Source organism: Gadus chalcogrammus, chromosome 16, assembly GCF_026213295.1.
Source record: "Gadus chalcogrammus isolate NIFS_2021 chromosome 16, NIFS_Gcha_1.0, whole genome shotgun sequence".
Classification (NCBI taxonomy): domain Eukaryota; kingdom Metazoa; phylum Chordata; class Actinopteri; order Gadiformes; family Gadidae; genus Gadus; species Gadus chalcogrammus.
The window spans coordinates 36,517,186-36,539,496 of record NC_079427.1 but is presented as its reverse complement, the minus strand read 5'-3'; the positions used below and the strand labels follow the sequence as shown (position 1 = coordinate 36,539,496).

Here is a 22,311-nt window from a genome sequence, read left to right as displayed (position 1 = left end):
CTCACACACCGACAAGTAGGCTAGGATTACGCTAGGATTTGCGAGATATTGCAAATGAAACTCGAGGTCTCGCAAAACAAACTCGAGATCTCGCAAATCAAAGTCAAGATCTCGCAAAAATAAACTCGAGATCTCGCAAATCAAAGTCGAGATCTCGCAAAACAAATTCAAGATCTCGCAAAACTGTAGTTAGTGTTTGTCCCCAGAACACGTTTTTTTTTTTTCTCCTTCATTTTTTTTTCTCTCCTCCATGTCACCTAAGGGGTTCCGTAGGACGAATGCCAAATACTGACAGTAATTTTTTTTTTTTTCAGGTTGCTGAGCCCTTCTGTCTATTCCACATGCGTTTTGTGTAGCAAGAAAGGTAGAGAACCAGGCTGGTTCAAATAGACACGGGGTTCAACTGCTAGAATAATATGTCTGATTAATAAATGGTGCACATGGTTTTAAACGGTGCCCAAGGAGGGAGTTAGCTCAACTGCTGTAGCCAAAATTACAATACATTTTTTGCGAATATTAAATCTACATGGGTTAAATTCTGCTATAATCAGCTACTACATACGAATAAACTGAATAACACTGCGTGAGATGTTCAAAGGTCAACTATTGCTTCCATTGGAGCGATTGCAATAGATATGATATCGTACCATCAATATGCATGCATTATCTTGTATTCAATAATTAGGAAAGCCGGATTCCAAAACCGAAAGAGGTCCTACAAAAGGACACCAATACAGGGGTCTTACATCAAACCAGATCCCTGAACGAGAGTTACACGGTGATCTTAAGATAGGAATAATTATCTAGACTCCACATCATGAACGGTTAGCCTTTAAAGTTGTCCATAGCATGCATACCGCTCGTCCACAGAAGTCCAGGGATTATCCAGGCCTGGGGATTCTTAGAAGAGTTCTGGGATAACCTGCCTCGTAGGAGAGCAGGAGAGTCCCCCCCAAATAGAGGATTCTGAGGACAAGCGGTAGAAATGCATAGTTCAACAGACCTGACCAGGTCCAGAGTACCAAAATAAGAAAGAATAAAATATATATTTCCTTACAAATTATGAAAATAACATTTAAATAAAAGTCTTCACGTAATCTAAGGTTAATAATTGGCAATATTTACATTAATAACATAAGTAGAATAAAATGTAATCCATAATTCATCCTAATTGTGATTGACAATATACGTGTTACGTTTTTCATTACAAAACGGGCTATGTAGACAGTGGATACTCGATTATTACAATATATCCAACCAGTTTAATGCTCAACCGAATTGCACAGCCATAACATCACCCCGACTGTCCCCGACTGAACCCCGACTGACAACGTTCCGGTAACAACAGAAGTATGATGCCTAATATTGAAATGCAGATTTTTAATATTAAGATATTTTGTTAATGTTCAAATTTAAGTTTTGTATGTTTGTGGTTTCCCATGTGGTCTTGTCACCCTGTTATTCTGCAGGGTCGTTTAAAATGTAATCCTTTAAGGTTAGTGGAAATCAGTTCTCACTCTGTTCCTTTGTTATCCTGTGTGGGTTTGGGCCTGTTATCCTTGATCCCCAGGGAAGCGCAAAGACGCAAGTGATAAGGAACGGCCAACCCCATATTTATGACATCTTAAGGAATGATGACTTAGATGACCATATGGTTAACAAAGGCTTTTGGTTTGTTGTAAGGCAGCTGCCCTCAGCAACACCTCTGAATGTGTAAGAACTCCAGGCCACTCAGCGGACCTATCTGCGGACCCTTTAGAGAATGAAGGGCTCCGCAGGGAGAAATCCCATCTGAGGACTCGGATTGTTGAATAATATGCTTATTTTTAGGTCTGTTGATGCATGTTATGATGCATCTTCGTTCGAGCTTTTCTTACGAATGTGTATATAGAGATAAAAATAAAAATAAAATAAAAATAAGTAAATATAAAATGAAAACAAATGGTGGATTCATATACCATGTGTGAATGTCCTCTCGTGTGTGTCAGAGCCACCAAGATAATGGAGATTACTCGACTGTTACATACACAAGGGGATATTGAAAGCATACCACATATAAAACTATAAGATAATTAGAAAATGGTTCATTATAATTAACGGTAACACTTTCTATGAAGCCCAGCGTTATAAGGCCCTATAAGGACATTATAAGGGCCTTAATAATGACTTATAGCGATTGCTACAATGACTTATAGCTACTTTATAACTATGTATAATGTCTTCATGATGACTCATAATCACCTTTATGATACATTATATCAGTTCATTATGAATGGTTATAATTAAAGACGGAATAATGCATTATAAATATGTGACTGTCGGGTAACACAAAACAAACTGCCTTTATAAGGTCCTATAGGGACATTTATGATGACGTTTAAAAGTAGCTATAAGTCATTGTAGCACTCTTTATAACTATGTTTAGCATCTCCACAATGACTCATATCCACTGCTCTGAAACGTTATGTCAGTTAATTATAAATGGTTATAATCTAAGGTAAAATTATGCATTATAAATGTGATCATAGGTTTGTGTGGGTAATCATGAATCCTATGAAGCCTGCATATATGAAGCACTATAAGAACATTCATAATACCTTTAAAAACTAGTTAAGTCATTGTGGCACTCATTATAACTATGTATATAGGTCTTCACGGCACATCATAACCACCTTTGTGATATATTATGATTATTCATTAATGGTTATTAGTATGGTGACTAGGGCTGTCAATGAATATTCGAAGTTCGAATATTCGTTCGAAATGTATCCAAAAACGCGAATTTGAACGTGAAAATTAATATTCGAATGTGAAAAAACACTCCCGCTGTACAAGCGCCTCTATCTGCTTTGTGAATGAGCCTCTGTCTGTTTGCGATGTCCCTCATAATATTCGAATGTGAAAAAACACTCCCGCGGTACAAGTGTAACAGACTAGTATTGTGAAGAGCGAATGTATTTTATCCCCTCGGGGTTTCCGTACTTGGATATAGGTATTCCAGCTCTCACGCTGTGACTGGGTGACTTCTGATATGTACTAAGTAAACAAGACTATTTTCCCTTCCACGCTTGTGTCATTCTTGTCATATAAATATCTAAGTGGCAACGCTCGGTTACACAAGCGCCTATCTGCTTTGTGAGTGAGCCTCTGTCTGTTCGCGATGTCCCTCATAATATTCAAATGTGAAAAAACACTCCTGCGGTACAAGCGCCTAACTGCTTTGTGAATGAGCCTCTGTCTGTTCGCGATGTCCCTCGTTTTAAAGTAAGGAAATGCCCAGTAGGAAGCCGCCGCCCACCAGCACTCTCAACGAGACGGCAAACATATTCGAAGTTCGAATATTCGTTCGAAATGTATCCAAAAACGCGATATTCGAATAGTTTGAATACGTGATTTTTTTCCAAACGAACATTCGAATGTCATTTTTGAGCAATTTTGACAGCCCTAATGGTGACTAGGCTGCTATACAGACATATAATATTATAGACTTTTAGAAGATCCTATAAGTGGACTTTGTCAGCTTTAAGTAAAGTGACAAAAGGGTGGTGTTGTTATGAACAGATATACGATTCTATAAGTGTACTTTGTCAGCTTTAAGTAAAGTGACAAAAGGGTAATGTTGTTTTAAACAGATATAAGATTATTATAAGATAAAATAGAAGATAAGGCATTATGAACTTGTTAATAGTTCTGACAGTAAATACTAGGGCTGGGTATCACTAGGTACCCCACGATACGATACTATCACGATATTTTACCCACGATAACGATAATATCACGATACAGCGATTCTACGATTATCGATATATTGCAAGAAATTTCACCCACGATACATCACGATATCTGTGTCACTGAAGAAATTCAGAATTTATTACAAAAACATTTTATGCAAAGTAAGAAAATTAGAAAACAAAATAAATGCAGAAAACATTTCATTGCTTAGTTTCATTCGCTCTGTTTACAGTGGATGTATCGCAATGGCGAGGCGCACACAGCCTTTAGCCGTGTTCTGTATATATTCTATAACACACGGGAGTCCTGGAGCACTATATCAAAATATTATCATATAGCCTACATAGATATCTATATCATATAATATATATTATAACCGCCAAAAGATGTGTGAGCCGATATTATGAATCTCAAACGACCGCGTTGGGTTCTCCGACGTTCCTGGTTCTTCAACGTCCTCATCAATGTGAAGTAGACTGAACCACGACAAGGAGGAGAAAGGGATTGTTCCCGGGCAGCGCCTCCGCCTCCGGCGGTGGTCCCTCAGCGGGTCTCAAGCTGGAGACATTCACCGCCAACAATCCCTTTCTCCTCCATGTCGTGGTTCATGTTCTTGAGGGAGTCAAAGCCAAAGTTCCTTCCCCCCAATTCATTCTCAACCTTGGCTGAGATAACCCCCAATACGAGTCTCGTTGTAGAAATACCAGAGACGAGAGTCCGACAGAACGGTTATCCAAATAACAAGGAAGTGTACAACACTTGCGATACAGTCCTGGAGCTCTATATCTAAATAATATCATATAATACATAGAAATCTATATCATTTAATACATATTATCACGGCCAAAAGCGGTGTGCACCTCCAGACGATATAATGAATCACAAACGACTTTGTCGGGTTCTGCGACGTCTCTGGTTCTTCCACTTTCACATCAACCTGAAGTCGACTGAACCGCGCGCTGCCTGCTGCCGGCTGCCCGCTGCCGGGCGATGGTGCCTCGCGGCAACCGGCGGCATGACGCAGTTCATGTACTTCAGCCAGTCAAAAACAAAGTTCCTTTCTCCCAATTCCTTCTCAACCATGGCTGAGATAACATAACCCCCACAACAGTCTCGTTGTGGAAATACAAGACACGTCAAAGAACCGACAAGAAACACTTGCGTTAGTGTGTGTATTCACTAGGCCTGCAGCGGATTCGAATTGTATCCGAATCCGTTCGGTTCGTTTACCACAGTTCGGAGCATTCTGGAGATCCGCGGATTTCGGTTTCATGAAGGCATTGCCTTATGTAGCGTATTTTGCCTACTGTAGCCTACGTCCGATACAAAAGGGTGTTTAGGACCCAGCGGAATGCATTCTCTCCAGTGCTGCCCGAGCCAATGAGACTTTTCCCGCCCCTCCCTTCAGCCTGTCAGCGTTCAAAACAAACTGGGCTTTTCAAGCGCACGATTCCTAAATTTAAAGAAAGTAATTGATACAATTATATTCTAAATATACGGGAGATAAATACAAACGGGTGATAAGTGGGATAACGGCCTTCGAGGTCGACCGGTTCGATGGAAATAATGGACAGGTAGAGGCAACTCTGGCTTCATGCTGCGCTCGTCGCCAGAGTTCTAAGCCTCGTCGGCCGTTATCCCTTACATGTTACACTCAGTGCACCATGTTTTCAAATGCATTTAGGGGAACATTTATTGCACAAAAAAGCCTTGCAAGTTGTCTGATTGCAGTCAATTAACACATTGCAAATAGCCTGTGGGTCTCATTCATTTTTGTGTTTCTCCCCCAAACCCTCCGTCAAAAAAAAGTCCGCCTATTTACTACCACGGACATGATCCTAATCCGAACCGTATCCGAAACCGAGGCCCAAAACGGTTATCTGAACCGAACCGTGGACACACTGATCCGTTTCACCCCTAGTATTCACACAAACACACACACATGTGGCGCTCGCACGGTCGAGTCTCATTGGCGGGCCAACGTCTCTGGGCGGGCCAGGCAGAGTAAGGGGAGGAGCTGAGATTCCTGATGACGTCAAGAATACAGACATTCCAAATCAGCGCACTTGAGCCTCCGTTTTTTCAAAGGCGAGCAGAACAGCTAGTGCTCGTTTTACACCAAACGCAAGTTTTAGCAATTGGGGGACCATAGGCAGGCTAGGGGAACTCATATTTATGTTAGAAAACCTCATAAAGTGAGATTTTCATGTCATGGGACCATTAAATATCGATATTTGGCGTCAGCATATCGATAACGTCCCGCAAGACGAAATATCGCGATATGTCGCAGTATCGATATTTTGGCACACCCCTAGTAAATACAACAGGATACAGATGAAAACCCTTTTATTTAAATCAGCACTGGCTGAACATAGCCCAGAACATAGTATTGTAAGGGTGTTTAAAATAAAAAAAACAGCAAGCCTGCTGTAGACAACTTTGATGTGACTTTGATGTGAAATTTTTATGGACGGCCATCGGGAGCAAGTCCCCATCCGTTTTCATCTTGCTTATTTTATCTTTAATTTCTGGTGTCACAAGTGAACGGCACCTAGCGATAAAGGTGGAGAGTGACTCCACTCGCTCATTCCAGCTGATGGACTCGAACACTTCTGGTGCTGCCAGATGCAGTTCTGCCACAGTAGCAGTCCTCGCCACCGTGTTTCGGTCCACCCCGACAGCATCGAATGCTGCCTTCATGGACTTCCCTCTTCTGAATGCTTCCAGGGCGGCCACATATCTTAAAATAACCCCTTTGGAGTTCCGAACTAAACAAAAAGAGGCATAAGAAGAAAAAGGTACATGTTCATCTACCTGAAATAGTAACTCACAACACCATTCAGAACTTGATTGTAAATTACGGCAAAGCCATCACTTCCCAAAATTGTTCTTATTTAAAGCCACAGCACACCCTCGCATTGCATTTTATGCAAAAACATTAATTTCTATCAAACCCATTCTGTTCTTACTGAAACTAATGTGAAAACATATGCCTCATATGGTTTTGAATGGTAAAATAAGAAGAGCAAAGCTGCCCTCACTTATTCCCTCTGAAAAATGATGAATTCTCTCTTCCTTACAATTTGTTACAGGTTGCCTTCTTGTCTTTTTTATATTGATACTTACCCCAGTGTCCTCTGCCTTACCTGGTGTAGTAATATCATTGTCTACACAACACAGAATTTCTCTTTTTAGTAACCTTGCTTGGTCTTATCACTACTTACTCCGAACACGGCTGTGTGAAGGGCCTTCGGAGTGTAGCTGCTGCTCCAGTGGAGTTGATTTACAAAATGTTTTAAGCTTTTGCTTTCCTTTTTTTTTTTTGGGTGCCTCCACAGACGAATCGGACAAGGAAGACACGAGGTCTTGGGTACTTTCAAATGAGCTTGAGGAATTTTTAACTTCTGAAAAACAATCAAGAAATATTTAGTAGCAGGAATTACCAAGGTTACATCATATTAAACTGACCACTGCACAATGATGTTGTAAGTAGGAGTTTACCGGCTTGCTTCCTAATTTTCTTATTTTTCATTTTATCTAGTAGGATGGCATCTTTCCTTGCCAGCTCGTCATTGAAGTTGGCGTCTTTCTTGGCCAGCTGCTCCTGGTAGTAAGCATCTTTCTTGGTGAGCTCCCCCTGGAGGTAGATCTTGTCTTTTTTTAGCACATCGATCATCTCCTCTTTCAAATTAACTTTCTCCCTCTCAGCCTCCAGCTTTACTTTTAACATCTCAATCTCATGCAGCGCTGTTGGAGCAGGTGCATCTGCAAAACAGAATTGCTGTGAAATACTCTTAGAGGAACTGAAAACACCTTGTCTTGTCAAATTCCAATCGTGCATGGTCTGCACAAAGGGAGGGTCCACAGCTGGGGACGGTTACCTTCCTAACACCTAAGAACAGCTTATCTACCGTTAATTTTGTTTTATTTGCCAGAGCCGATTCAGGCTAACCTGTTATTTCATGTCAAACCACAGCATGTTACTTATTTTAGTAAAACTTACGAGTTGGTGAGGAGGTCAACGCGGTGCCGTTGCTGGCTCCCGCTACTCCAGTGGCTGCACGTGTTCTTTTCTTGCTAATTTCTGCAGGGACGGCATCGTTAATATTAGCTGGCGAACCCGGTGAAGCACAACACTTTTTATTTAAAAAGTTAGTTTTCTACAAACAGAATCAACTAGAACCTTATTATGTACCTTCCGTATTTACCACATTTTCGATATTGATAAGTCAATCACACGATGCCATCCTATTCGATAGACTACTGTATTGAGGATAATCAATTGAAAGCTAGATAGATACGTTAGCTAGCCAGCTAAGCTAACTGAGGTGGTTCGGGCATCTGGTAAGGATGCCCACTGGGCGCCTTCCTTGGGAGGTGTTTCAGGCACGTCCAGTGGGGAGGAGACCTCGGGGAAGACCCAGGACTAGGTGGAGAGATTATATCTCAACACTGGCCTGGGAACGCCTCGGGATCCCCCCGTCAGAGTTGGTCAATGTGGCCCGGGAAAGGGAAGTCTGGGGCCCCCTGCTTGAGCTGCTCCCCCCGCGACCCGACCCCGGATAAGCGGACGAAAATGAGATGAGAGCCAGCTAGTTTGACAAAGATAGTTTATAAGGGGCAAGCTTACACTAATTAAAAAAAACTGATTAATATTGTCTTGTTAAACATTTCGAAATCCTATACTGCCAATACGAATAATAATACTGCAGAAGCAACTATCTGTAAACTCTTACCTACTCAGTCCTACGTCTTCTACCTTGAGCGTGCTCTCAGGTCTGAAAGCTGTATTACCATCGACGTTTGCTTGACTGGTTGACGAACAGATTTCATTGGTCCAAAAGCGCGCGTTGTCAAAGTTATGCTTTCATGTAGACAACTTTAATATTTCGACGTTTCTGCAACTGATGTGTAGGTATCAATGAAAAATGTCAATTAAAAATGAAGTTTGTCGCATTTTACGGGCACAAAACACGTTGCTCAACAAAAGAGAACTGGTATTGTGGATGCAAAAGAAGGGGCTTTTGCTGCGCTCTATGATTTGCAACAAATGCAAAGTGTCTATGAAACTTTTGAAAATATCTCGCCAAGATGGATTCCAATGGTGAGTAGCCTATTCTCATTGCCTATTATTTTTATATTTTGCTGTTTTTTTTCATTTATTTCTTGATTTACATTTATTTGATTTAAAACCACGACTTGCAGGAATTGCAAGAATCGCTCTTGTCGAGGGACTTTGTCTGTTCGTAAGGGGACCATATTCTACCATTCACGCAGATCATTGCCGAATCATCTGGAATTCATCTACAGGTTTGTATAGACATGCACATCAAACCTGATATCCAACATCTGATGATTTTTAAAAAAAAAAAAGAAAAATGGAAATTGTTTGGAATTTCCATTTGTTAGAGCCCTACTTTCATTTGTTGTGGTATAACCAAGGATAGCTTACCCATAGCCCAAAACCAATTTCTTCAGCCATTAAACCATTGACTAGGTTAAGGAAACACAACCATGTCCAACTGTGTAGTCTTTTGTACATTTCTTATTGACTTCCATTTATCTTCAGGTTTGTAGTAGGCTAATAGTAGGCTATGTGTGCTACCTTGCTGTGGATTTATCCTAGGAAGACTGAATCGCTAATGATTTCAATAAACTATACAGAGCAATAGGCAACTGCTTTTAAAAACGTGTGTGAGTTGTTATGTATAATAAAACTAAACACTTTGATCTATGCCTGCTGGTTGCCTAGGTTCTCACAAGGACTGAGGATGAGACAAGTAGACCTAATGGATGATGCAGACCTGCAAACTCCTCAGAGGAAAAAAGGTGACAGTGTCACGGGGGGATTTTTTTTTTAATTGTAATATACAAATGACACTACTCTAAGCGTGACTTAACAAAACTCTTTATCAAAAATCAATGTCAAAACATCCTTAAGGCTTATAAAAAATATTTTATTTACAACTATCACAATTTTTTTTTTGTCTCTTATTATTGGAGAGACAAAAAATAATTATTATTCTGTGAAGTTGATGAATTGTCACTTTTAGGTTTTCTACCCAGTTACCAAAAAAAGAAACATTTGGAATAGTATGCGCTGTGGCAAGCACATGGTTTGCATGTGTTACTTCGAAGGCAAAAAAAATCTAAAATACAAGAAAACACGAAAACCTACATTCAACCAGTGGGGTATGGCCCCTGACTCTCTGAGGAGGTAGGTACCTCCAGGTACCACCTCCATGCCAGGGCGCCCTGAATTTATGTTTATTAACAGCTCCTCCACCGGGGTCAAGACAATTTGAGGGCCAGATCCAGTCTGCCGACTGTCGGCCTATTCACGATTGGCTTAAAAAAATGGCTAATTTAAATTTATACCAATACGATGGTGGCAAAAGCTTACCAGTTTTTATGTTTTTTATACTTCATTTCTATACTTGATCCGCTGACCGCTTGGAAGCCATCGGAGTACATATTTTTTTAGAAGAAAGGGGTTATGTGGTAGGATCTTTAAGAATGCTTAACTGGGATATTTATATATTCATGGCTCAAATATTAAGGATCATGCTTTTGACGTGTAACTAACGCATTTACGCGGTCAGCGATCCGCTGCCAGGCTTTGGTTCTCCGGGTTGCAGAGGCTTTAGCGTTCCCTTTTCTTGTGATAATGTCCTTCTCCTCGTCATAGCTCTCCAGGAGAACCTGAAGTTCCATTTCATTGAAATAAGCGGCCCGTTTCGCCATTTCGAACGGGGTTTCCATGATCCATACATCACGTCTTTTTAGGTTTGGCGTGGACGCGCACAACCCTGTGTTAACCAACCCCGAGTTGATTGAACTAATGCATAACCGCTGCTGTGGAACCGAAAACTCTGGGTTAGTCGGCACAGGGTAAATCAACCTAGAGTTCAGCGTTAACTCAGTGTTTGTTAAACCTCCGTTCGTGGAACACCCCTCTGGACAAGGGTTTCGCAGGGTTTCGCAAGCTCTCTTGCGTTGTTTGGCGCGCATGCGCGGTAGCCAGGCAACCGTCTCATCCAATGGCGAGCTCAGTTGGCGCTGTGTGCTTCAAGATTCCGATTGGCCCAGAGAAATGTCAATTATAAGAAAGATTCTGAAGCAAGTGCTGAGATTCCGATTGGCCCAGAGAAATGTCAATTATAAGAACAATCCAATTTTTTTTTGCAATTCTGGACCCCCCCAAAAACAAAACTCTCCGGTTCTACACGATTCACGTGAATGACCAAATTGACCAAGAAAACGGCGATTGTCGCCGAAAAGCGACAAGTTTGCAGCTCTGATGATGGTGTTGCAGCAAGCAGCAGAACTCTAAGCCGAATGGCTGCCACCTTGAGAAAGGTATGGAGTGAAATATATGCCCCCATTCAAACAAGATATAGCCTCATGTCAGATATTATGTGCAACTACTGACGAGTTCATCGTTGTAGAGCATTCATTCCCTTACTTAATTTAAAGTAAACCACTGAATGAAGTCAGGATTGAAGAAACTGCTTCAGTTATATCCAAACATGACAATAATGATGTGCCCTCATTTGGCTAAGGTCTGCATTCGGGCAGTTGACAAACTTCGCCATCGTGGACAAATGAGGGTTGGTGGCCGTGGCCATCACCGTTTTGTTGTACTGGATGAAAGCAAATTCTCACATAAAAGAAAGGTACAGAAAAACACACGCACACACACACACATATGGAATGTAATATATAAACACATGATATGTGAAATGTCTTTCGCAGCATAACTGTGGCAGGGTTGGTCCAACTTGGCGCCGCTCCAAAAAATGGGTTTTTGGGATCTTAGTGGGAAAGAACAGTCGAAGACCTATCCTCAAGATTGTTCGTGGAAGGTCATCACAGATGAGTGGAGAGCCTACCGCAGGGCTTTAACAGAGTTGGGCCATAAGCATTTCACTGTATGCCACAAAATAAACTTCATTCATGTTCATCCGACAACCAGAGCCCATTCTCAGCATTTAGAGCGTGCATGGCAGACCTTCAAGGTGGATGTGTGGCGGCATCGTGGTAACCGCACATCAAAACTTCTGAAACAATACCTGAAAGTAATAGAATGGGAATACTGGCTTGCCAGAAATCACAGTTCTCATATTGTACTGAAGAAAGTACCGGAGCCTATAAAGGACTGTATAATTTCCAAAGGGATGTAATCTGACTCATGTAATCTATAACCAAATAATATCTAAACCTGTGTACATATTTAGCTAAGAGTGAGAGGAGACCAAAGCTACGTTTAACAATTTAATACAGACAATAAACCACCCTAGATATACACATTAAACACATTGACATATAAACACTTCAATACACACTCACACACTACCTCCCCAATGCTGTACCCTCCCTTTAACACAATCACACAGCACGCACACACACAGACAGTCCGACCTGAGGTCCCTCGGTGGGCCTAACGAATGTCCTCGTGCTCGTAGTGCGGCGCTGAAGTGTCAGGGCCCTCTCATGTTTGCAATTAAATGCGCCCAATTCGACAAGACGTGACATCCTACCCCCGAAAATATTGGACTGAGCTCAAACTTTTGCACACTATACTTGCATACATTTGACATTTTACGCAACTTGTATTTTTTGGTGATCAGAATAAAGTGTTCCTGAACATCCTCTTCTCCTTGTTTTTCATAAATTATGATGATGTGTGTGTACCTAGCCTACTACTGCTCTATTAATGAAGATGGACGTAATGCAGTCAATCTAGCCTTTTCCCGTCCATGAGAAATGTACTGCGTATTCGGCAGTGGGTTAGGCCTATTTATCCTTTGAAATAAGTTATATCTCATGTCATGTGTATGTGAACACTTAGGCCTATGACCTGTGGGTCTTATGTCTGCTAGCGTTTTGGAGTGCGCGCACCCAGTTAAAACAGGTGCCGGACTAAACGCGATCGAACAAAAGAAGAAAAAGGTCCGCACACGGTTCTGCTCCCAGTTTATTATACACAACGTTTCGACCAGTCTGGTCTTCGTCAGGTGTAGGTGTGAGTTTGTGTTTCTGACAGTTCTTTTAATTTTTAAGTTTTAAAGACTCTCAATCAGGGGCGGGCGCAGTGCGCCGATGAATGACAGCTCCACACTTCATATTTAAAACACAATATAAAAAGAATTGTGCCTACACAAAAACCCAAATGAATATGAAATAAATTACATAGCCTATGCTAACGAAAAAGGAACACCATTCAATAGAAACAAAGATGACAAGTGCACAAATATAGGCCTAGGCCTACAGAAATAGGCCTATGTATAGGCCTATCACCAAAAAACGTCTCTCATGTCAAACTGTCCAATACCCAATAAATATAAAGGGATATTCTATCACATATTTAGCGAGTCATAGGCCTACCAAGCAACTCCCCACCCAAGACAAAAACAAACAAACGAGAGCGACAGTGTGTCTCTCTGACCTTTGGTTTGCACATGACGGCTACGGTAGAACTAATCACACACACACACACACACACACACACACACACACACACACACACACACACACACACACACACACACACACACACACACACACACACACACACACACACACACACACACAGTTTCACTGAAGTCGCATAGGATTGCATGGTTCACATAACAGTACATAATTGATGTAACTAAACATGAAACATGAGACACTAAATACACACACACACACACACACAAATCTTGCAAACAATTCATTAATACTTTGCTTTTAATTCAAATATCTGCTATAGGTTGGACCAACCTTTGGAAGAAAGATACTAACTGGGTATCTGGCCAATAAAGGAGTGAGGGCAGGGGAGAAGCGTGTTGCTGGTGTCCTCCGAGACTTGCACCAGCCATACCACGAAGAACGTTGCAATGTGAGTATTTCAGTAAGAGTTGAGACACAGCTTGTTTTTCAGCCTAAGGGAGCAGCCAGGCTATATACTGTGTGTGTGTGACAAAAATTATTGAAACGTCATATGCTCAGAGGCATACTGTATGTACATACCATCCATACACATTTGTCCTGCCATTTACAGAAGGGGTCAAAGTCTGTTATATCGCATAGCAAGTGCAATGTATTGTTATTTCCTTCTGTCACAGCCATTACACAGATGAATTAAATAGCATTTCAGTGAAGTTGAACTGGAAGGTTGCCAATACAAGACAATAACAGAAATGTTGTGGATGTAATGACATTTTCTCATCTTCATCTTTTCTAGGGGGCAAGAAATCTAAATCCAACACCATACATGGCCGAGTACGTGGGTCATAAAATCCATCTGGACCAAAATGAGAAATGAGTCATGTTTGGTGCTACCCATGCACTGGCGATAGATGGCTACAGCAGCAAAATAGTTGGCTATGCAACTATGCCAGTAAAAAATAATCTTATAATTTATGGAGACGTGTACAGGTACTCTCTATTCATCTATCTATCTATCTATCTATCTATCTATCTATCTATCTATCTATCTATCTATCTATCTATCTATCTATCTATCTATCTATCTATCTATCTATCTATCTATCTATCTATGTAGGCCTACTGTATCTATAAAACATTGGGATAAACATAAATTACTTTTAATGTTTTTTGTACCATAATTTCTTCAAGGTCTGCAGTCCTGAATTATGGCCTTTGGGACCAGGTCCGTGTGGATCATGGCAGAGAATTTTACCTGACACTGTTCATGCAGGAAAACCTCCAGGCATACCGAAACAATCAGGACAGGCGCCCATATCTGCAGACGAAATCCACTGAAGTATGCTTCCCAACTACATTTCGCACTTGATGTGCACAGCTTAGAATGTCTAAAGTGCTGTTGTCTAAATGTCTTGGTGTGTCCAAGCAGAGATGACTAGAATGATTTCACAGCTATGAGTTGTAATCAATGAAGTTTCACAACTTGGAATTCTTTTTCTGCTTTAGAACCACAGAATTGAAAGGATATGGGTGGAAGTTAACAACAGGGTGAACTACCCTTTGAAAGCGGCTCTTGTGGACCTACAGGACAAGGAGCTTGTCAATATGGAGGACAATGCTGTGAAGTTCTGTACATCTAAACTTCTGTGCCAAGTGAGCAGCATCGGCATCGAAAGGGTAGTGGGAGCATGGAATGCTCATGCGATACCAGGTGAACTTCAGTGCTATGCATATATAAACAAGTTGGTGTTAAGACATTTAAGACGTGACAGTTTTACGTGGAACTACAAACAATGTCCCATCTCTGAACACATCACCTCATTTTTTTTTTTTGTACAGGAAGGGGGGTGCCAAATCACTTGGCCGAAAATGGCTGCAAGGTCAAACTGTCAGAGGAGCTCTTGCCATCGCCCCCAGAGGCAGCTGCGTGGTATGACCGGGAGCTGAACTCCTCTCTGGCCAGGGACTCATGCTTCGGACAAGACCCTTTCACAACACATGAAGCCAAGATGAGGGCAGAGGCAGAGTTCGTGGCAGTATTTACCAACATGGCTGTGATGTACGAAGGTGCAGTGCACAACCACTTTAAGCCTTTTCAGGATGCCCTGCTGTACCTAATTGACTCAGCAAGAAGGCATGCCTAAGCTGTAATCTGTAACCACAACATAATAAAAAATTGCTCATATAACAAATGAAACATTCCGTAAGCATTGGTCATTGTTTTTTCCGTCTCGATAAAGCTGATTGAAAACTGCAAATTAAGCTCAGGTGAAACATTTGCATCACACGATTCGGAGGCATGCTTCACATTTAAGGATTTTAGAAACTGATTCTTATTCTTTTTTTTCAAAAATGCATTTGGAAGAGAAGGGAGACTAGCGTTGCTCACGGGTTGGAATGAAAGGGAGAAAAGGGGACAGAGTTGCCTGCGGAAGCGATGTCTGAGATGCAGAGACTGCTTCACGCTACCAGTGTCTGTTTCGTACGGTGTGGAATGAGAGCTCGTGGAGGCACTATTGCGCAAGTACGCCTGCGTGCTTGCGCAATAGCATGCTGCCCGAGAATGAAGTATCGCTGTCAAATCTGTCCCTGGGAAAAGTAACGTTGCTTGCGCCGAATTGAAAAAGGAAACCGCTATAATGAAATAGCGGTAATATTTCCACATTAATTGATAAAATAACAGGGGATGGGAAGGGGGGATGGCTGTTTCAGAAGGGGGATGATTTTGATCATTTTAATTCCAAAGGGGGATGCCATCCACCCTCATCTCGTGTGCTGGAAGCAGGTTGGATACTGAACCAAGTCTGAGGCTAAAGCTAACCTCAATCGACCCAGACATGTACCCCTCTCACTAAGCATGATAGGCCTAATTTTCAATGTGTGCCTGAGTACATTCTCCTTCAAACCTAAACATAGTTTATATTCTGACCTTATGGCACTTACTGCAGTATTTTTTAATACTGAATACGTTGTTTTTCTATGATACACTTGTTCTTACTCATGATAGTTTGATTACAGTGTTTTCGCAGTACACATGATTTCTCTCTTTGCTGTGCATGATTGCTTATAACAGGATTGTTTGACTCCAGTATTTAAATATTCATGTTCAATTCTTCGAATGTTTTGATGCAGTAAAATTTACCTCACATGATTGGTTGACTGCAGTTGTTAAAATTAATATTCAGTGCTGTGAATGCTTTAATGCAGTATACTTGTTAATAACCTCACTAGATTGACTGGTATGTTATATGCCAGATGATATCCCCATTTGCTGGGTAGCCCTATTGAAGCAGTTGTTCAATTGTTAGTATTATCCCGTTGCAAGTGTTTAAATACAATACATGAGTTATAGACAGTTGGTTGCTTCAGTCAGGTAAAGTTATGTGAATAATAAATCGTATTATCAATATTAATGCCTTCTGTGTAAACTCTATGTAGTTATAGGCCTACGCACTTTATTTTAATTCCGGTGGTACTTGGAGAGCCAAATCATTTCTAAGGTGGTACTCATGGTAAAAAGTTTGAGAACCACTGATATAACCTACCCAAGACGTAGGCTACACTAAAGAACTTTAAACGTCTGCCCAGTGAAACCAACCCACCCTGCTCCGTCTCCACCCGTTCAGTACTTACAGCTTTTATAAGTTGGTTTGGCACATTTCTCACAACAGAATTAAAATTCTCAAAAGTTGTTGTTCATGTTTAACATTCTGGTGTCACCTATGCAGTTCCAAAAGTCAGTTTCTCAATGCTTTCAGCAGTTTCCTTTTGTCCACCCATGCAAATGGCTATGTACAAATCTCAGTTTTTTCATCAGACATCAATCGCATCAATTGTAATGTTAATCAAAAACTTTGTCATTGAATCTATGAATGCATAAAGAATGAATGAACCTCTACTCCACTCCACTCCTCCACTCCAGTGCTTTATACATCTCTGAAAAAAGACTACATGTCTCAGTTATGTGCATGTGTGGCATCAACGTTTTTCCATACCTTTGCAAACCAGGCAGGACATAGCATCCTTGGCGGGCTGCAAGCTTGGTCTTTGCAGGTGGGCAGTAGCCACCTCTGACAGCTTCTTAATGGCGTTAGCCACATTCTCCAGGGACTCGGCAGCCACCTTCACCTCCTCTGCCCGGTCCAGCAGGGTGTTGTCTTCCCTGCGACTGCAAAGACATGGATGGACGAATAATGAGTGACAACATGTACGTACATACCTTTGTTATCAGCTTTTTAATAGTACACAGTACATAGTACACAAAAAATGACACACAGGAAGAAATTGTCATCGGTGACTGGACAGTATAACTATCTCTAAAATACACCAACATTCTACACTCTCTACCTCTCACACCCGTATCTCTACCTTTCTCCTTTTACTGAGGCTGCTGATCTACCAAATCCCGCCACCCACCATCTGCGCCTTTTATCTGACTTGCCTGCTTATTATATTATGAAATATATGTAAATGAATTTGTATGCATGTATGCTACTAGACACCTGCATTTCCTTCGGGATTGATACATTTCACTGTACTCTACTCTATCAATTGTATGGATGAACTGACATGTGACAAGATGTTACATACCTCACTTTGGCCCGTCTTTGCTGCTGGAGGTCCTCAAATTCACCCTCCAGCAGCACGAAAACCTTTCGGCTGTTCTGCCTCCAGAACTGCGATGCTGAAGTACAAGACAATGTTTTAGATGACTGACTACTACTTTTGTAATCTTAGCAGAAACAGAACTTCTTTCTTTTGTCCTTTTCATGGACATAGACTGACCATTGTGTATGATGTGCTTTACAAATAATATTTATAGTGCTATTGTTATGTGTACTGCGCAATTATCAGTCTCATAACTTACTTCTTGTGCCATCGAAGTCCTGTATTTCATTGCCCTGACTGTCGGTCAGGACAAAGGTCTCCTCCACCTGGCCCAGGGCCTCCCTCGCCTTTAGAAGGATGGCCTCCACATTCGCCTCTGCCTCTGAGAAGCGGACCACCAACGTTTTTTTGGTCAAAATGCGGTTGCCCGCTACCTCCCCCACATTGATGGACCTACATAGACCATAAAAGAAATGTTATGTATGCAGTCAAATCATGTCATTTCAAAACATACACTTAAAAATCCTTCTGTCACCCTACCTTTGAAAGGTTTTCCCAAAGTGCCCTGAAGCCCTCGGGGGGAAGGTCCTTGGCCCACCGGAGAAGGAAAAGGGGACAGGTGTAGGTGAGGCGGAGGGAGAGGAGAAAGAGAAGGGGGCTGGACCTGGCGTTGGAGGTGCAGCTGGGGTTGGCTGCCCCTGCACCTCAAAGTGGCCCATGGTCATCATGGACCCAATGGGGAATTCCCCAGAGGGCAGGGGGAAAATGGCCCCATTGCCATCATCTGTCAGGTACATGGCATCTGGAGCGACCTGGGGAGAGACAGAATCAGAGAACATGTATTTAGAAGTGACGTTGCAGGAATCACCCGGAAGTAATTTGTACATTGATGCTGAACATATGCACATTAAGACGTTGACATTGCATGGGAAAGATGTGAAAAGTCCCCTCATGTTGTGACATTCATACCGGAATTTCATCTGTCTGCTGTGTATGAATGGAGAGTGCACTTGGCAGGTTGCTAGTGCTAAAGCACGTTTGAGTTAAAATCACAAGCTGTTGCTTACAAATACTGTTTTGCACTAGGTTAAAACTATTGCTCACACAGTGCTCCTCATCGTCACTGTAATTGTTCCTGTATCATTGGGATTGTGTTCTGGAAAATAAATAATGTAGTGGCGTAGCCTTCATACAGTGCTAATTCTACTCAAAACAACCGTTCGTCGTCTTTTTCAAAACTCAGAGCGCGATTCTATTTTTTCAGAGCGTCAGATTGAATTTACGAACGCACCCCTAATCCGCTTTTGCATTTGTTGTAAATTTACGATTTTATTTAATTTAATTGATATGGGACACCACCAAGGGCAAGGAGTTGTCCTTGCCCTTGTTGCTAGAAGCTAGTCTAGCTGAAAAGTCATCATAGCCTGAGTTCGATAGCGGTCTTTCTCCTGTGTCACAGTCAGTGTTGATGCATTATCTACAACATAACGCAAAGCAGCCAAGCAAAGGCAAAATGTTAATTTCAGCTCGAACTGAAGCAGACTCATTTCCCAAACCAGAACATGATGTTGCGCACTGTGAAACTGTGCACTAATTCTTTTTGACAGTAAGGCGAACTTTCACTGACATTTGCTTAGGCTAAGCTAGCTAGCGCAGTTCACCTTGAGTAGTCTACGCATGGCCCAACTTGCATAGTGCAATTTTACGACAAAATCAATAACCAACATACACAATATTGCACGATGGCTAATCATCTTCGTGGTTTAATGTATTCACCTGAAAAATCCTCCCAACCTTCTCCACAGTTAGATCATCCTCCCGGATCCTCACTCTCTTTGGCCCTCTAAATAGTGTAAACGACTCCATGATTGATTGATGATGATTGATGATTGGACAGTATGTCATCACCAATCATTGGACAGATGATTGATGATGGATTGATGATGAATGAATTAATCTGGAGTCAGTTTGGTAGGATTTGGGTATAAATATTTTTTTATATTTAAAGATATTCATGTAATTGCCATGCAAAATTGGTTAACACGAACCAGCGGACAAAGAATTCAACCCGCGGCAACACTTCAAAAGTGCCGCGTACCTGACAACACTGGTCATCAGCACATACAACAGAACCAGTTCCGGGTCATATTAATGCAAAATCAGTGATGGAAAATTGCCCGTTTTTATTTACCCGAATTTCCATTCATAACCACGCACACGAACCACAGAAAACGACCCGTTCCCCCTTTCCCGTTTTGAAATCGGAAATCGGTTTGTTCCTCGTTTCCCATTTTCCGACTCCGAGACGGGAGACGGGAGACGGCTCGTTATCCGTTTTCCATTTCCTGGTTTTAAAACGAAAATCGATTGGCCAGAAGATCCACGGACCGGGCTTGAACCCGCCTCACGAACCTCGTCTGGATCGAGGGAGACCAGCCTCTTCCTGGGTCCCTCTGGCGACTGGGCCGCGAGCACGTGCTCCTGGATAGCTTAGCTCTTCGCTTAGCTCTCCGCTAGCTCTTCTCCACGAGAAACGCTAGCGGGCGAACGGACGGCAAACGCACCTCTGTCTGCCGATACACCGTGCTGCCGACAGCACGAAACACCACGAATATTCTAATTCGCAATATTTTGGCTTTACGTCCGCACCGTGCGGTTTCCAACTGCTGGTTACAATACAACGAACCCTTCCCTCGTGGCCGACTACGCGAGACTGATAATTGACTGCGCGAGTGACCGTATCACCCGTGGACTAAATCACTCCGCGCAGATAGGTCTCATTACGAACAATACACAACATGCCCGAACTGACATAATAAGAAGGGCAAACAAAGAAATGAGTAATACAATACCCCATTAACATAAAATAAATTAGTACACAACAGATAAAATGCACATTTAATCCCTGCAAGTATGAACTAAATATGCAATTAAAGGGACGACAATATTAACATATGCAAACCTTCAGAACACATATCCTGGGTCGAATCATTCATGATATAAGGAAATACAATGTACATGAGTGCTAAAGTTGTAACATTCTACTTTTTATGTGGGTGGCAAAAATACTTTTAAACTATTGATATCCTTATTAGTTGCACAAAGTCATGGGACATTGTTTATTTACTGTGTTGATTTATTAAGTTCTAACAAAGATTATTTTCATTTGATGCACATTGATTGACAATAAAACAGAGTTTTCACATTATTTCTGTATTTACTGTTAGAGCACTAATTTGAAAAATGTCATAACTAGTTTGTAAACTTTATCTTTCATGGCATCATTGTTTTATGCCCCTTTAAATTGTTACATTTATAGTGAAACACCAACTTTAGATTTACTTCAGTTTAAATTAAATATAATAATAACCATTAATGAATAATCATAATATATCACAAAGGTGGTTATGATGTGCCGTGAAGACCTATATACATAGTTATAATGAGTGCCACAATGACTTAACTAGTTTTTAAAGGTATTATGAATGTTCTTATAGTGCTTCATAGGATTCATGATTACCCACACAAACCTATGATCACATTTATAATGCATCATTTTACCTTAGATTATAACCATTTATAATTAACTGACATAACATTTCAGAGCAGTGGATATGAGTCATTGTGGAGATGCTAAACATAGTTATAAAGAGTGCTACAATGACTTATAGCTACTTTTAAACGTCATCATAAATGTCCCTATAGGACCTTATAAAGGCAGGCTTCAAAGCAAGTGTTACCCGACCGCCACATATTTATAATGCATTATTCCGTCTTTAATTATAACCATTCATAATGAACTGATATAATGTATCATAAAGGTGATTATGAGTAATCATGAAGACATTATACGTAGTTATAAAGTAGCTATAAGTCATTGTAGCAATCGCTATAAGTCATTATTAAGGCCCTTATAATGTCCTTATAGGGCCTTATAACGCTGGGCTTCATAGAAAGTGTTACCTAATTAACTTGCAATAACATTTGGTTCAACCAATAACTTCTGAATTTTTCTTTTAGGTTCAGTTTTTGTTTTGTTTGGAATATCACCCTATATTTAATACCCAGATGTGCATAATTGTTGTGAGTTCAAATGACTCTTATTCTACCTAGTTTAGACTGTTTTAATTGCCCTGGCTCAAAATTCCCCCATAGACTTGGTCAGACGTTGGATTGTGGCACTCCTTGGGAGCCTCCAAGCCCACGACGACTGACTGATCGTTCCTGCGGGTTCTGGTGAGGTGACGGTGGAGCTCATGGGGAGGCTCCGGGAGAGTTCACAATCAAGGGCTCCTTCGGGGAGAATTCAAGTGGGTCAGGATTAAAAGGTTGAATTAATGTATCGATTTGATGTTGACCAACAAAAAACTAGATAATTATAATAATAAATACTGTTCATGTGATGGTATAGTTAGGTCTGGGACCTGCATAGCTAAAAAAACTGTTTTGGAAATAGTAATGGACGTGTCCGGGACATGTATAGCTATAAATAAGTAAAGATAAAACTGCGTTTTACTTTACTTCACTTTGCTAAGGCAT

At 41.2% G+C, this 22,311-nt stretch overlaps 2 protein-coding genes across 7 annotated transcripts; one reads left to right on the top strand and one right to left on the bottom strand.

Moving 5' to 3' along the window:
* Positions 1-189: 189 nt before the first annotated feature.
* Positions 190-20,748, bottom strand: LOC130405521 (uncharacterized). 5 transcript variants are annotated; one of them, XM_056610644.1, is made up of 9 exons: positions 19,549-20,748; positions 18,313-18,584; positions 18,032-18,225; positions 17,755-17,848; positions 17,160-17,332; positions 7,736-7,816; positions 7,234-7,497; positions 6,957-7,136; positions 190-6,500 (listed from the first exon to the last, which is right to left on the bottom strand). In XM_056610644.1, exons 1-9 carry the CDS (start codon positions 19,675-19,677, stop codon positions 6,088-6,090), a joined length of 1,800 nt encoding a protein of 599 aa, XP_056466619.1. In that variant the 5' UTR covers positions 19,678-20,748; the 3' UTR covers positions 190-6,087. The 5 variants fall into 5 exon arrangements, with proteins under 5 accessions (XP_056466619.1, XP_056466620.1, XP_056466621.1 ...); XM_056610645.1 differs by having other exon boundaries at positions 19,964-20,748; XM_056610646.1 differs by having other exon boundaries at positions 20,185-20,748.
* LOC130405524 (uncharacterized) lies at positions 13,322-15,363 on the top strand. Of its 2 annotated transcripts, none has more exons than XM_056610652.1 (5): positions 13,322-13,615; positions 13,961-13,998; positions 14,356-14,503; positions 14,671-14,875; positions 15,004-15,363. In XM_056610652.1, the coding sequence occupies exons 2-5, from the start codon at positions 13,991-13,993 to the stop codon at positions 15,306-15,308; spliced, it is 666 nt and encodes a 221-aa protein (XP_056466627.1). In that variant the 5' UTR covers positions 13,322-13,615; positions 13,961-13,990; the 3' UTR covers positions 15,309-15,363. The 2 variants fall into 2 exon arrangements, with proteins under 2 accessions (XP_056466627.1, XP_056466626.1); XM_056610651.1 differs by having other exon boundaries at positions 13,961-14,154.
* Positions 20,749-22,311: the final 1,563 nt, after the last annotated feature.